The sequence below is a fragment of the Salmo salar genome, chromosome ssa13 (genome assembly GCF_905237065.1).
Source record: "Salmo salar chromosome ssa13, Ssal_v3.1, whole genome shotgun sequence".
Taxonomy (NCBI): Eukaryota; Metazoa; Chordata; class Actinopteri; order Salmoniformes; family Salmonidae; genus Salmo; species Salmo salar.
In genome coordinates this window covers 55,038,913-55,055,471 of record NC_059454.1, presented here as the reverse complement: position 1 = coordinate 55,055,471, position 16,559 = coordinate 55,038,913, and the positions used below count along the sequence as shown (strand labels likewise).

Genomic DNA, 16,559 nt, shown 5'->3' with positions numbered 1-16,559 from the left:
ACATGATTCTTGAAATAATGAAAATAATTAAATAATTGTCAGACTAATGTACATTTACAAAATCGTGTAGTTCAGTAGCCACATTTATGACTAAAAGTAAAAAGAGAAGACGTTATTACAACAAACGTCTTATCTTTATAGTTCTGTTTTTAGTCACAAATATGGCTAGGAGTTTAAACCTGTATGTAACCTAAGGCTAAATCTAGGCTACATTAGCCTCTGTATTTACTGGTTCTGAGAATAGAAAACGAAAAACATGTACAATTGTTTTAACACAGACTAATTCCGTTGTTTCTATGTCATGTGCTCACTCACATGTAGGCCAACTGCCAATGAAACCGAGCCTGCCCCGTGTTCCTCTCAAAGTGAGTTGTTGAGTAAAAAGCATGTGCGAACACTGTTCGGCGCTCGCGTGCCGTGTCACTGCTGTTCATACCGCCACCGCGCTCAGATCCACTCGAGCTCTCTCATCGCAAAAGCTTCCCCTCTTTACCAAAGCGCGTTGACACCAACGATGTTCAAGTAGGCTGCCCTCAAAAGCGCAGCCTCTCTACTGTATTCCCCGGAAGAAAGGATGCGGTAAGGGTGGAACAAGACGGAGCAGCTCTGTAGTAAGGCATCTGCACAACAATTTCAATCCGGATTTAGTGAAATTCTCAACCAATTAGCAGTCTTTACCAGAGCTCTGTTTGTAATCTGCTTCTCAACACACCCCGTCGTTCCAATCAGGTTTCACAGGTTTATTATTCACCCTGCAGCGAGGACAGACACTCTGGACAGGACAGAGCTGAGCAGAGGCTGAGGAGTTTGGAGCTGCCCTAAGCTGATACAAAATACATATTTCAGCCTTGCTCTAAAGTGTTTTGTTCCTCTACGGTTGAATTTGAAAGGACATTCTTAGTTTTATCTTCTACCTTCTACACAGCAGGAAATGGTGCATATGACAACTGTATGTATACAGTAACCTAATAATAGTTTGGGGATATCACTTTTCGAATGCCAGCTCCGCCATGAACAAAAATGGTAAGTAACCTACTACTATACTGTTATACTGTGTAGTACTGTTTGTTACACCTTTGTAAACAAGGTGAGAGAGGTTTTGAACCGTTATTCTGGTCAAGGAAACTTAACTTGCTAAACCTCTATTTAGTTGACTGCTTTTGCAGTATTTACTGTGGCAATTAATGCCTTACTACTGTATAGGGCTCAGTTGTGCTATAGCCTAGTGAGGGGTAGTGGTGGGGGTATGGAATTGTATTGTATTGGTAATGCTCATTACAAAAACACCTACACACATTCTAAATTGCCATCACATGCTTGCAGTCGACTACATCATAACACCCCCCCTCACTCTCTCTACCTAACACACATGCACACACATAATTGTTTATTTCAATATTTCCCATAATAATACTCAGGTTGTATTGTCTCAGAGTGCTGCTGTGTGCTGGACCATGGGGTGGGTGGGGTGGGGCAAGGTGTAACCTGCCCCACTATCTGTGCGTTAGAGATGTCTCTAAGGCCCAGGAATCTCCGGGTTCAAACTCTGCAAGCATTATAATACGTTTGTTTAGTGTTATTACGATACCGGAATTTTTACTTTGATACCGATAACAGGTTTAGTATCATGATACCGAAACGATACTAAATACCAAAACGATACTCGATACAGAAACGATACCACAGCAAAAAAAAAGCGTATTAGCTTAAATCCCAGAATAACCACTGGGCATTATTTTATTAAACATTGAACAATGTCACGAACCGGCTCAACGCGCGTAACAAACAAGGAGACAACGTGGAGATAGGGAATAAAAAATATATATTTATTTACCTAAAGTAAACTAAATAGAATTAACAATGGTGTGTGTAGTCAGTAATCAGTAGTGTAAGTGAGTGGTTGCATGCATAAATGTGATAATGAGGGGTGTTGAAAGGTGCCAACGCAAACAACCAAAAACAGCCAGAAAAATGCCACAACCAAAATCTGTGTCTGCATGGAGAGTCTCCTCAATGAATGGGGAAGAGGTGCATTTATCCTGGGACACACCCGAGCCCAGGTGTGTCCCATTTCACTGATGACTCTCCCGGCTCCGCCCACCGACATCCTATTAAGGAAAACAAGAGCAAAGAGAAAGAATTTGGCAGACAGAGTGGGAGGGTCGTCACAACAATATGTTGATAACTGGTACAACTAAAATAGAAAATAGAACACCATATTAAATAACAGAAGAATATCTTCAATTTCCCACATGCAAAACTATATCTGAGACTCACAGCATACAACAATATTTTACAATTACATCTAAACTGTTTTCAAATGGAATTTGATACATATCAGGGTTAATTTGTTCATCTATCTGCGTAATATTGGTTCAAATGACATTATGATTCATTATTCATTACAACTAAGTCATTTATAGTATTAAATTAATAGCTTAGTTCTAAATTGACATAATAACACTTTGAAGCTAATTTCCGAAGCTTCTATATTGCAATAGTCTACACACTAAGTTTGCTAATCGTTTCTTCAACCTCAGGAGGCTGAAGAAGGGCACTGCCCGTTCTGTGGGTAAGCGAATGCTCCTACCGCTGTCTCTGGTTGGTTGTGGGGTTTGTTTGCGAACTCGTTTTAGCTCACAACAAGCGTTTAGCATGGCAAATGCTAGACAGAAAAAATGCTGCAAAGCTCAATGTGGAAGAGGAATACATATCAAGCACTACTGTACACTCCATGAACTACTCAATGAACACAAATAGTTTTATCAAGATCTAATAGATCTTCAGGAAAATAACTTTTAGTCCTTCCTGCAAATCTTTATGGATTCTACCAACAAAAGGGTTGATGGGCTGTTTAAGGATGTAATGGGATTTAAACACAGTTTGGAATTTATGCAGTCGGAGGTGGAGGAGTTAAAGGGTGCGAATGTCACCAGCCAGACTGCATTCAAAACCATCTCTGAGGATTTCTCAATTTTCCAAACAACACTTGACAAACACTCTTCCAAAGGAGACTACCTCGAAAACCAATCGAGGCACAATAACATTTTAATCAATGGAATTGAGGACGTGAAGACTGAAATTTGGCATGACACAGAAGTCAAGGCCAAGAAACTCCTGGCAGATCAACTCATACTGGACCCTAAACTCATTGAGATGGAGAGGAAAGGGCGCACAGGAATATCACTTTCTACCCCGATGGACAGCCCAAATCTATAATGTTGAAACTGCTCAGGTTCAAAGACAAGGAGGAGATTCTCAGGAGAGCCAAGTGCCTGAAGGGAACCAACATATTCATCAATGAAGACTTCTCTGAAAAGGTACGCCTCAAAAGAAAGGAACTACTGCCACGATTAATTGAAGATAAAAATAGGCAACATCACATACCTGAAGTATGATCAGCTGGTAGTATTAACCCCCCCGTTCAGAGGACAAATAGATCTTTAGATTTTTCACAGCTTTTCTGCTACATATACATACATTTTACATACACATTTTGCATACACATTTTACATACATGGGCCTTTTATACACTGCTCCAAAAAATAAAGGGAACACTTAAACAACACAATGTAACTCCAAGTCAATCACACTTCTGTGAAATCAAACTGTCCACTTAGGAAGCAACACTGATTGACAATAAATTTCACATGCTGTTGTGCAAATGGAATAGACAACAGGTGGAAATTATAGGCAATTAGCAAGACACCCCCAATAAAGCAGTGGTTGTGCAGGTGGGGACCACAGACCACTTCTCAGTTCCTATGCTTCCTGGCTGATGTTTTGGTCACTTTTGAATGCTGGCGGTGCTTTCACTCTAGTGGTAGCATGAGACGGAGTCTACAACCCACACAAGTGGCTTAGGTAGTGCAGCTCATCCAGGATGGCACATCAATGCGAGCTGTGGCAAGGTTTGCTGTGTCTGTCAGCGTAGTGTCCAGAGCATGGAGGCGCTACCAGGAGACAGGCCAGTACATCAGGAGACGTGGAGGAGGCCGTAGGAGGGCAACAACCCAGCAGCAGGACTGCTACCTCCGCCTTTGTGCAAGGAGGAGCAGGAGAAGCACTGCCAGAGCCCTGCAAAATGACCTCCAGCAGGCCACAAATGTGCATGTGTCTGCTCAAACGGTCAGAAACAGACTCCATGAGGGTGGTATGAGGGCCCGACGTCCACAGGTGGGGGTTGTGCTTACAGCCCAACACAGTGCAGGACGTTTGGCATTTGCCAGAGAACACCAAGATTGGCAAATTCGCCACTGGCGCCCTGTGCTCTTCACAGATGAAAGCAGGTTCACACTGAGCACATGTGACAGACGTGACAGAGTCTGGAGACGCCGTGGAGAACATTCTGCTGCCTGCAACATCCTCCAGCATGACCGGTTTGGCTGTGGGTCAGTCAGGGTGTGGGGTGGCATTTCTTTGGGGGGCCGCACAGCCCTCCATGTGCTCGCCAGAGGTAGCCTGACTGCCATTAGGTACCGAGATGAGATCCTCAGACCCCTTGTGAGACCATATGCTGGTGCGGTTGGCCCTGGGTTCCTCCTAATGCAAGACAATGCTAGACCTCATGTGGCTGGAGTGTGTCAGCAGTTCCTGCAAGAGGAAGGCATTGATGCTATGGACTAGCCCGCCCGTTCCCCAGACCTGAATCCAATTGAGCACATCTGGGACATCATGTCTCGCTCCATCCACCAACGCCACGTTGCACCACAGACTGTCCAGGAGTTGGCGGATGCTTTAGTCCAGGTCTGGGAGGAGATCCCTCAGGAGACCATCCGCCACCTCATCAGGAGCATGCCCAGGCGTTGAAGGGAGGTCATACAGGCACGTGGAGGCCACACACACTACAGAGCCTCATTTTGACTTGTTTTAAGGACATTACATCAAAGTTGGATCAGCCTGTAGTGTGTTTTTCCACTTTCATTTTGAGTGTGACTCCAAATCCAGACCTCCATGGGTTGATAAATTGGATTTCCATTGATTATTTTTGTGTGATTTTGTTGTCAGCACATTCAAGTATGTAAAGAAAAAAGTATTTAATAAGATTATTTCTTTCATTCAGATCTAGAATGTGTTGTTTAAGTGTTCCCTTTATTTTTGAGCAGCATATAAAGCAATCACATAACAATAATACATTACCAAACATAAGCTCTTTAATCCCACCTCTCAGCCACTCTCAGCCCATCCCACCTATCACCATAGACCACCCTTGTTTGGTTTCCATGTGTCATATATCTTTCAATTGTGCTGTGAAGTTTTACATACAGTCGTAGCCAAAAGTTTGGAGAATGACACAAATATTAATTTCCACAAAGTTTGCTGCTTCAGTGTCTTTAGATATTTTTGTCAGATGTTACTATGGAATACTGAAGTATAATTACAGGCATTTCATAAGTGTCAAAGGCTTTTATTGACAATTACATGAAGTTGATGCAAAGAGTCAATATTTGAAGTGTTGACCCTTCTTTTTCAAGACCTCTGCAATCCGCCCTGGCATGCTGTCAATTAACTTCTGGGCCACATCCTGACTGATGGCAGCCCATTCTTGCATAATCAATGCTTGGAGTTTGTCAGAATTTGTGGGTTTTTGTTTGTCTACCCGCCTCTTGAGGTTTGACCACAAATTCTCAATGGGATTAAGGTCTGGGGAGTTTTCCTGGCCAAGGACCCAAAATATCAATGTTTTGTTCCCCGAACCACTTAGTTATCACTTTTGCCTTATGGCAAGGTGCTCCATCATGCTGGAAAAGGCATTGTTCGTAACCAAACTGTTCCTGGATGGTTGGGAGAAGTTGCTCTCGGAGGATGTGTTGGTACCATTCTTTATTCATGGCTGTGTTCTTAGGCAAAATTGTGAGTGAGCCCACTCCCTTGGCTGAGAAGCAACTCCACACATGAATGGTCTCAGGATGCTTTACTGTTGGTATGACACAGGACTGATGGTAGCGCTCACCTTGTCTTCTCTGGACAAGCTTTTTTTCCAGATGCCCCAAACAAACGGAAAGGGGATTCATCAGAGACAATGACTTTACCCCAGTCCTCAGCAGTCCAATCCCTGTACCTTTTGCAGAATATCAGTCTGTCCCTGATGTTTTTCCTAGAGAAAATCGTCCCACCTACGCAACAGCCAGTGTAATCCCGTGGCGCAATTTTCAAATACCTTAGGAATGCTATTACTTCAATTTCTCAAACATATGACTATTTTACACCATTTTAAAGACAAGACTCTTGTTAATCTAACCACACTGTCCGATTTCAAAAAGGCTTTACAACGAAAGCAAAACATTAGATTATGTCAGCAGAGTACCCAGCCAGAAATAATCAGACACCCATTTTTCAAGCTAGCATATAATGTCACAAAAACCCAGAAGACAGCTAAATGCAGCACTAACCTTTGATGATCTTCGTCAGATGACACACCTAGGACATTATGTTATACAATACATGCATGTTTTGTTCAATCAAGTTCATATTTATATCAAAAAACAGTTTTTTACATTAGCATGTGACGTTCAGAACTAGCATACCCCCCGCAAACCTCCGGTGAATTTACTAAATTACTCACGATAAACGTTCACAAAAAGCATAACAATTATTTTAAGAATTATAGATACAGAACTCCTCTATGCACTCGATATGTCCGATTTTAAAATAGCTTTTCGGTGAAAGTACATTTTGCAATATTCTCAGTAGATAGCCCAGCCATCACGGCTAGCTATTTAGACACCCACCAAGTTTAGCCCTGACCAAAGTCAGATTTACTATTACAAAAGTTTGATTACCTTTGATGTTCTTCGTCAGAATGCACTCCCAGGACTGCTACTTCAATAACAAATGTTGGTTTGGTCCAAAATAATCCATCGTTATATCCAAATAGCGGCGTTTTGTTTGTGCGTTCAAGACACTATCCGAAGTGTAAATAAGGGTCACGAGCATGGCGCAATTCGTGACAAGAAATGTCTAAATATTCCATTACCGTACTTCGAAGCATGTCAACCGCTGTTTAAAATCCATTTTTACGCCATTTTTCTTGTAAAAAAGCGATAATATTCCGACCGGGAATCTGCGTTTAGGTAAACAGAGGAAAGAAAACAAAGCATTCGGTCGACGCGGGCACGCGCCTGAGTCTCACAGTACTGTAACCAGCCACTACCCAAACGCGCTACTTTTTTTCAGCCAGAGCCTGCAAAGCCACGATTCAGCTTTTTGCCGCCTTCTGAGAGCCTATGGGAGCCGTAGGAAGTGTCACGTTATAGCAGAGATCCTCAGTCTTCAATAAACAGAGGCAAGAAGAACGACACCTTGTCAGACAGGCCACTTCCTGCATGAAATCTTCTCAGGTTTTTGCCTGCCATATGAGTTCTGTTATACTCACAGACACCATTCAAACAGTTTTAGAAACTTTAGGGTGCTTTCTATTCAAAGCCAATAATTATATGCATATTCTAGTTACTGGGCAGGAGTAGTAACCAGATTAAATCGGGTACGTTTTTTATCCAGCCGTGTCAATACTGCCCCCTAGCCCTAACAGGTTAAAATAACATCAAATTGATCAGAAATACAGTGTAGACATTGTTAATGTCGTAAATGACTATTTTAGCTGGAAACAACTGTTTTTTTAAATGGAATATCTACATAGGTGTACAGAGGCCCATTATCAGCAACCATCACTCCTGTGTTCCAATGGCACGTTGTGTTAGCTAATCCAAGTTGATCATTTTAAAAGGCTAATTGATCATTAGAAAACCATTTTACAATAATGTTAGCACAGCTGAAAAATGTTGTTCTGATTAAAGAAGCAATAAAACTGGCCTTCTTTTGACTAGTTGAGTATCTGGAGCATCAGAATTTGTGGATTCGATTACAGGCTCAAAATGGCTAGAAACAAATACATTTCTTCTGAAACTTGTCAGTCTATTCTTGTTCTGGGAAATGAAGGCTGTTCCATGTGAGATATTGCCAAGAAACTGAACATCTTTGTAACGATCGTCTGGAAGAGGGGACCAAGATGCAGCGTGGTGAGTGTTCATATTGAATTTTAATAATACAAAAAACTTGAACATAAGACACAAACGAACGCCAACAGTTCTGTCTGTGCAAACCACACAACAGAAACAACTACCCACAAAACCCCAAAGGAAAACAGGCTGCCTAAGTATGATTCCTAATCAGAGACAACGATAGACAGCTGCCTCTGATTAGGAACCCTACTCGGCCCAAAACAAAGAAATACAAAAACATAGAAAAAGGAACATAGAACGCCCACCCAATGTAACACCCTGGCCTAACCAAAATAAAGAACAAAAAACCCCTCTCTATGGCCAGGGCGTTACAATCTTGTACAACGCTGTGTACTACTCCCTTCACAGAACAGCACAAACTGACTCTAACCAGAATAGAAAGAGGAGTGGGAGGCCCCGGTGCACAACTGAGCAAGAGGACAAGTACATTAGAGTGTCTAGTTTGAGAAACAGACGCATCAAAAGTCCTCAACTGGCAGCTTCATTAAATATTACCCGTAAAACACCAGTCTCAACGTCAACAGTGAAGAGGCGACTCTGGGATGCTGGCCTTTTAGGCAGAGTTGCAAAGAAAAAGCCATATCTCTGCCTGGCCAATAAAAAGAAAAGATTAAGATAGGTAAAAGAACACAGACACTGGACAGAGGACAGAGGAAGATTTGAAAAAAGTGTTATGGACAGACTAATCTAAGTTTGAGGTGTTCGGATCACAAAGAAGAACATTCGTGAGACGCAGAAAAAATGAAAGATGCTGGAGGAGTGCTTGATGCCATCTGTCAAGCATGGTAGAGGCAATGTGATGGTCTGGGGGTGCTTTGGTGGTGGTAAAGTGGGAGATTTGTACAGGGTAAAAGGGATCTTGAAGAAGAAAAGCTATCACTCCATTTTGCAACACTATGCCACACCCTGTGGACGACGCTTAATTGGAGCCAATTTCCTCCTACAACAGGACAATGACCCAAAGCACAGCTCCAAACTATGCAATAGCTATTTAGGGAGGGAGCAGTCAGCTGGTATTCTGTCTATAATGGAGTGGCCAGCACAGTCACCGGATCTCAACCAATTGAGCTGTTGTGGGAGCAGCTTGACCGTATGGTACGTAAGAAGTGCCCATCAAGCCAATCCAACTTGTGGGAGGTGCTTCAGGAAGCATGGCGTGAAATCTCTTCAGATTACCTCAACCAATTGACAACAAGAATGCCAAAGGTCTGCAGAGCTGTCATTTCTGCAAATGGAGGATTCTTTGATGAAAGCAAAGTTTGAAGCACACAATTATTATTTCAATAAAAAAATTCTTACTTATAAAATCATTACTTATCATCTTGACTATATTTCCTATTCATTTTGCAACTCATTTCATGTATGTTTTCATGGAAAACAAGGACATTTCTAAGTGACCCCAGCCTTTCTGTATAAAATATTGTTGGTAGCAGTTTGCGTTTTTCAACATTTTCCATCCAATTCGCTTTATTTTTGTAATAAATTACACTTGATCATTCTTGAATAAATAGCTCCAATTCTTTTTGTTTTTCCTCAAATTTATTTTGTGCCTCTATAGTACAGTTTCCATTACTGTCTACCTGCGCTGTTATTTACTCTATTCCTTTATTAGTCTAATCTCTTGACCTAGACTGCTTTGGTTTTAATGATGAGTATTGTATTGAATGGCCTCTAAAAGTACATTTTAACGTGTCCCATACAATAAGGGGATCTGCTGTACCTATGTTGTGCAAAAGAAAGTAAATTATGAATTATTTTGTCTTAGTTAAGAAACAATTGTCATCCAATAGGCTTGGATTAGGAAGTAATCAAGACGGCTAGTTTGATTAAGCCTCCTCCATGTACAGTATATCTCACTGGTTCAGGGTTTTTCAGCCTCCATTTATCCACTAGTTGTAATGTATCCATGATATTCGTGATCTCCTTAAGTGCTTGGGGGTGATAGTTTGTAGTGGGATTTCCTTTACGATCCATTGAGGTACTTAAAACTGTATGATAATCTCCCACCATAATAAAATATTAATTTGTTGCTTGTGAGCTCAATAGATCATTTTATATATATATATATATATATATATATTCGAAGAAGTGTGGATCATCATTATTTGACCCATATAGATTAATTAGCTAGATCGTTTTTTGGTCCAATAGCATATTTAATAGAATCCATCTTCATTGAGGATCTGTTTGCACAGTTTACACAATCGGATCAAATGTTTTATTAATTAGTACAATCACCCCTTTTGAGTTTCTCTGCCCATGACCAAATATATTTCTCCCTCCAAGTCCTTTTTCCACCCAACTTCATCTATATTTGTAGAGTGAGTTTCCTGTAAACAATAGATATTATATTATTTTAGCCAGGGAAAAATTGATCTTCTTTTTTTATGATCTGCTAAGCCATTACAATTGTAACTGGCTATACTTGTTTCCCCACTTACCATAATAAAGTTTCAATTATACTTACCAAAACCAATGTTGTAAAGATACCATTAAAAAGCACCATGATTATTAAGTGTCCATATAGCTGTACCATAATATTTGCACTGTTAAGCATACTCTAGCTGCAACTTTGTAAACCTTCAATTGTCCTAATATTCCACCCACTAAAACCTCCCCCCATATCTAGCTCTGTTGTCACCATTGACGATTTTAGCATGTAAATCTTGCTGGGGCAAAAAAACAAAAAGTGGGATGCAACACAACACTAAACAATACATTAATTGCACTATACCACTGATACACCTGGCTATCAGCAGAGCCTTGTCTGGCAGCGAAACAGTTCATTCAGGGTGCGGCAGGTAGCCTAGTGGTTAGGGCATTAGGCCAGTACCCGAAAGGTTGCTGGATCGAATCCCCAAGCTAACAAGGTAAAAATAGGTTGTTCTGCCCCTGAAAAGGGCAGTTTACCCACTCTTCCCAGGTAGGCCGTCATTGTAAACTTGTTCTTAACTGACTTGTCTAGTTCATCTTTTTTTTTTATTCAGCCTTTTAAAAAAACATAGCTAATTTGGCTGACTTGCTTAAACAAATGTGGTTTCTACTGACAATTGAGATGTACAAACTATGGCATAAGGGGATGACAAGCGGATAAGAGGCTATCTATAATTTTGATTAAGACATTAATGACGGAGCTAGGACGGACGCAGTCATTATAACTATTTGTTCAGCACATTGTACAGCAACAGAATTCAGAACATGGGCTGTTATTACAGTGTTCTCCCTGTACACCAAGTCAGAACAGTAGGATAAATAAAGGGGGCATACAAGCAGACAATGAAAGCTCTTACAATATGCAATGATTACATTTCTCAAAAACAGGTTATAGGCTACATGTGCACCACCAAGTCAGAACAGTAGGCGAAATTAAGAGGTGAAAATAGATCAGATTATTAGGGTGAGGCACATGGGCTACTAACAGCTTACTACACAACATACACTTAGTATTACTTTCTTTGTTACGGTATACATATCTCCCTGGCATATTACATCATTTATGCAGCATCATACAATACATTTTTGAACTCACCTTGTTGTGCTGTGCTCACTTGAACAGATTTACAATTACGAGTTGGATGAAAATTCAAAGCGTATTTTCCCAGCCGTAGCTCGTTTTTCCCGAGTTCCCAGGTGTCTTGAACTCACTAAAGCCAGATTGTGCAGTTCCGAGTTAACAGTTGTTTTGAGTGTGGCACAAATCATGCTTCATTGACAGCATGGCCAATATTGAATGTTTATAATTTTTATCTTGGAAAAGAGACCCTTAGTCTTAGACTTGGAACAACACAGCCACTCCACTGAATAGCAGGCTAGTGATTACTTTGCAATGCTTGCAGTTAGCCACTGATTCCTTCCAAACCACTCATTGTTGAATTTGCGATTTCCAACTTGTTGTGTAATGTTTATCTCCAATGGCCGATGAGCACCGATACGTTTTATCTATAATTTCTCTTCATATGACAATGATTAAAAAGGATTTGCCAGTAGATTGTCGACTTGATTCATGATGATGACTGCTAGCTAAGATTTTGAAAGTATGATGTTGACGTGATCAGTCCAATCAAAGCTACTGTACATATAACGTGATTTGACGTCATTTTATCTGTGGCCGATGACCTTGAGCCTTCTTGGATGGGCACTTCTAATGTAACTCTATGGCAGCACCCAAGGGGCTTGAATTTTCGAGCTCTACCCTTAGACTAGGCGGTGATGTGGTGTCCCTATGAGTGACAGAACACTGAGCCAATCAAGGCGCAACGCTCCGTATTTTCTGCTGGTTTGGCTTGCCCCACCACCACCACAGAAAGCACTTAGCTAGGCTGAAACACCTGCATTGTTGAGCTGCCTTACTCAAGAAAACACAAAAGAGACCATGTTTGTATGCGGCCTTGCAAACCGCTTCTTTGCAAACTGATATGTGACATGTATTAATGCCAAAATAACATGCAAAACAGGCAAGCCCAAATAAAATGTATTTATTTTGCTAAAAATGCGAGTCGTCACTGGTTGTCACTAAGACTATCAGACCATCTCCCTGACTCATGACTCACCTTTGCGTCCTAAGGCAAACCCTTGGCCTCCAATTGGCGTAGGCCAGAGGGAAATATGGGCAGTCCCATGATAACATAATTCAATACTGCCACCCTTCACTAACACATTCAAATCCCCGTAGGTCTATTGCATATCTATGAGGGTGCTTTTTAAATTAAGAGAACTAGCCAAATAACATGGAGAACAGTCAGAAAAAATTATAATAACAATAACAGATCATATTAATAGAAATAATAACAACACAATATGATAAATTCATACTCATATCTAGAAAGTCCTAGCAAGGCTATAAGCATGTCAGCCCAGCATGCTCAGTTCAATGGATCCAATTGTTTAAAGAAAATGTTTTAAATGAAGACAAAACAACCTATATAGATCACAAGACCAGTTCTTTATGTCCATTACAATGCATATTTTATATAGTCCTCATTATGTCCTGTTTTATTCCGACAAAAACGGAAGAAGGAAAAAGGAACATAGATTCTAATGGCTTATATAATGACTGCCAGTAAAAATGTGTCTTAGGCATCACACTGCACGCAAAGGAATACCTAATTTTGACTTACAATCGACTCTGACACAGCCGTGGCACAGTACTGACAATCCAGAGCGAGTAAACCTGTAAAGCTAACCCTCTCTCTACGCCATACACATTTAGATTTTTATTCCAGGGTCATTGCTCTATCACCTCGGCTGTTTTACCATCTAAGCCTGTATCATTAGGATCAAGAATATAAAATGTAGCGTTAATAGCTTATATACAGTGGGGGGGGGAAAGTATTTGATCCCCTGCTGATTTTGTACGTTTGCCCACTTACAAAGAAATGATCACTCTATAATTTTAATGGTAGGTTGATTTGAACAGTGAGAGACAGAATAACAACAAAAAAATCCAGAAAAACGCATGTCAAAAATGTTATAAAATGATTCGCATTTTAATGAGGGAAATAAGTATTTGACCCCTCTGCAAAACATGACTTAGTACTTGGTGGCAAAACCCTTGTTGGCAATCACAGAGGTCAGACATTTATTTTAGTTGGCCACCAGGTTTGCACACATCTCAGGAGGGATTTTGTCCCACTCCTCTTTGCAGATCTTCTCCAAGTCATTAAGGTTTCGAGGCTGACGTTTGACAACTCGAACCTTCAGCTCCCTCCACAGATTTTCTATGGGATTAAGGTCTGGAGACTGGCTAGGCCACTCCAGGACCTTAATGTGCTTCTTCTTGAGCCACTCCTTTGTTGCCTTGGCCGTGTGTTTTGGGTCATTGTCATGCTGGAATACCCATCCACGACCCATTTTCAATGCCCTGGCTGAGGGAAGGAGGTTCTCACCCAAGATTTGACAGTACATGGCCCCGTCAAATGATGCGGTGAAGTTGTCCTGTCCCCTTAGCAGAAAAGCACCCCCAAAGCATAATGTTTCCACCTCCATGTTTGACGGTGGAGATGGTGTTCTTGGGGTCATAGGCAGCATTCCTCCTCCTCCAAACACGGCGAGTTGAGTTGATGCCAAAGAGCTCCATTTTGGTCTCATCTGACCACAACATTTCACCAGTTGTCCTCTGAATCATTCAGATGTTCATTGGCGAACTTCAGACGGGCATGTATATGTATTCTTGAGCAAGGGGACCTTGCGAGAGCTGCAGGATTTCAGTCCTTCACGGCGTAGTGTGTTACCAATTGTTTTTTTGGTGACTATGGTTGCAGCTGCCTTGAGATCATTGACAAGATCCTCCCGTGTAGTTCTGGGCTGATTCCTCACCGTTCTCATGATCATTGCAACCCCACGAGGTGAGATCTTGCATGGAGCCCCAGGCCGAGGGATATTGACAGTTCTTTTGTGTTTCTTCCATTTGCGAATAATCGCACCAACTGTTGTCACCTTCTCCCCAAGCTGCTTGGCGATGGTCTTGTAGCCCATTCCAGCCTTGTGTAGGTCTACAATCTTGTTCCTGACATCCTTGGAGAGCTCTTTGGTCTTGGCCATGGTGGAGAGTTTGGAATCTGATTGATTGATTGCTTCTGTGGACAGGTGTCTTTTTTTCAGGTAACAAGCTGCGTTTTGGAGCACTCCCTTTAAGAATGTGCTCCTAATCTCAGCTCGTTACCTGTATAAAAGACACCTGGGAGCTAGAAATCTTTCTGATTGAGAGGGGGTCAAATACTTATTTCCCTCATTAAAATGCAAATCAATTTATAACATTTTTTACATGCGTTTTTCTGGATTTTTGTTGTTGTTATTCTGTCTCTCACTGTTCAAATAAACCTACCATTAAAATTATAGACTGATCCTTTCTTTATCAGTGGGCAAACGTACAAAATCAGCAGGGGATCAAATACTTTTTTCCCCCACTGTAGAAATATATAATATACCTCTCGCTTAGAGAAGTGCTTCCATAAGCCAGAGCTTGTGTTGGTTCTACCGTTAACCTGAATCAGTTTATCCCAGTGTTAACCAACCTGGCACACACTAATAGAGACTACAACCCTGTTGACAATACCTAATCCATTTGCCGGTGTGTATCAGAACAATACATTACATTTTTTATATTGAGATTTTTCTTTATGTAAAGGATAATGACACCAATTATTTTAGGATATTATAGGCCGACTCCAATTGAGAACCTAGGCAGGTTTTTAATTCTATAATCCTTCATTCTAGTCCTACATTATATCTATTCATATTTATTACGTTTTATCTTAAAAGGTAATCGTTCGATTCACATCCGCAAACAAGGGCCGCATTATATAACAGCTTTCAAGTCATAATATACCTGTCCTCTACAATTAGGCCATATCATATAAAAAAAAATTAAAACCTTGGTATTTCTAATGTACAATCTTTAAATTAAATAAATGAACAATCAAAAAGAAAAAAGATCAGCCTTACCCATCTTCGCCTTCCCCTAAATCAAAACCTGATTTTAAGTCCATATATTCCAAAGTTCCATTTTGCCTAAATAGAAAAGGGATAAGTTCATCATACCCATTCTGCATTACCATAAGTCCAACCTTATTTTAAGTCCACATGGTCCACGGTTCCGTACTGCATGAATAAAACATTGGTTTTAATAAAAAACAAATGAATCCATAATTGCCTAACCCGCTCTGCTAGGGCGAGTAAAATGGTCAGAGTGAGGTGTTCTCTCATTTGTGTCTGGAAATAGTTTGCCAGTTAGCTTGGGTGCTTGACTGCCGTTGTGAGGTCAGATCGCTCGGGTTGCCTACTCCTCGGCCAGAGCTTCCAGTGACTCGCTCCAATTTGAATTTACAAATGGACAATCTGACAATGCTCTGGATTTTCGAACGCCCAGAGCGCACTCTGAGCTCACTCTGGCACTCCAGATTGAATTTACAAACACACCCAAAATTGTAAAATGTCTAGCTAGTCATTTGTCATGCTAGCAAGAGGTTGCATAGCAACAGCATCAACTTCCGGTAGACAGGCGAAGCGCTAGTATGCTCAACTGAAATGATACCGTTAATTTACAGTGTACTGAAATGAACTAATAGTATATAGTATGTAATTTAGTATATACTCATTAAGTATGTAGTATACAGTATGTTAGCATGGGTATTCAAACACAGCTCTTGACTTTTTCCTCCGTTGACTGATAGTTTTCGTTTTCATTATTCCCATTATAACAATATTATTCTTCATACTTCTGCACTTTAGATCAAGTAATTTGGCTTTCATTGTTTTATTATCATACCGTAGCCTCGCTGTAGTGTCTTTTAGGGAGTCCACGGTAGTTTTAAATATTTTTTGTCCCCCGCTGTTATTTCTTCCATCATTTTATTACTGTAATCCATTCCTGTTTTTAAGGTCTCAACCTCCCCCAGTAGCCCAGGCAATAGATCCAGCTTTTTTAACTGCTCGCTCATGCTTGCAAGCAATGCTCTATCTTCTGGAGACATAGTTATAAAAACGTCCCCTCCAATGTTACATTTGGAATTTTAGACAGCGGCTTCCCTTTAGTTGTTC

General features: G+C 40.8%; 1 protein-coding gene across 6 annotated transcripts in view; it reads left to right on the top strand.

Moving 5' to 3' along the window:
* Positions 1-356: 356 nt before the first annotated feature.
* Positions 357-16,559, top strand: part of LOC106567433 (actin-binding LIM protein 3) — a 135,116-nt gene continuing 118,913 nt past the window's right edge. For 2 of the 6 annotated variants that reach the window (XM_014136674.2, XM_014136673.2), the window contains exon 1: positions 357-1,023. In XM_014136674.2, the coding sequence (XP_013992149.1) occupies positions 1,011-1,023 (13 nt within the window). In that variant the 5' untranslated portion in view covers positions 357-1,010. The remainder of the gene's footprint in view (positions 1,024-16,559) is intronic. The other 4 variants (XM_014136676.2, XM_014136675.2, XM_014136679.2 and 1 more) reach the window with 2 other exon arrangements.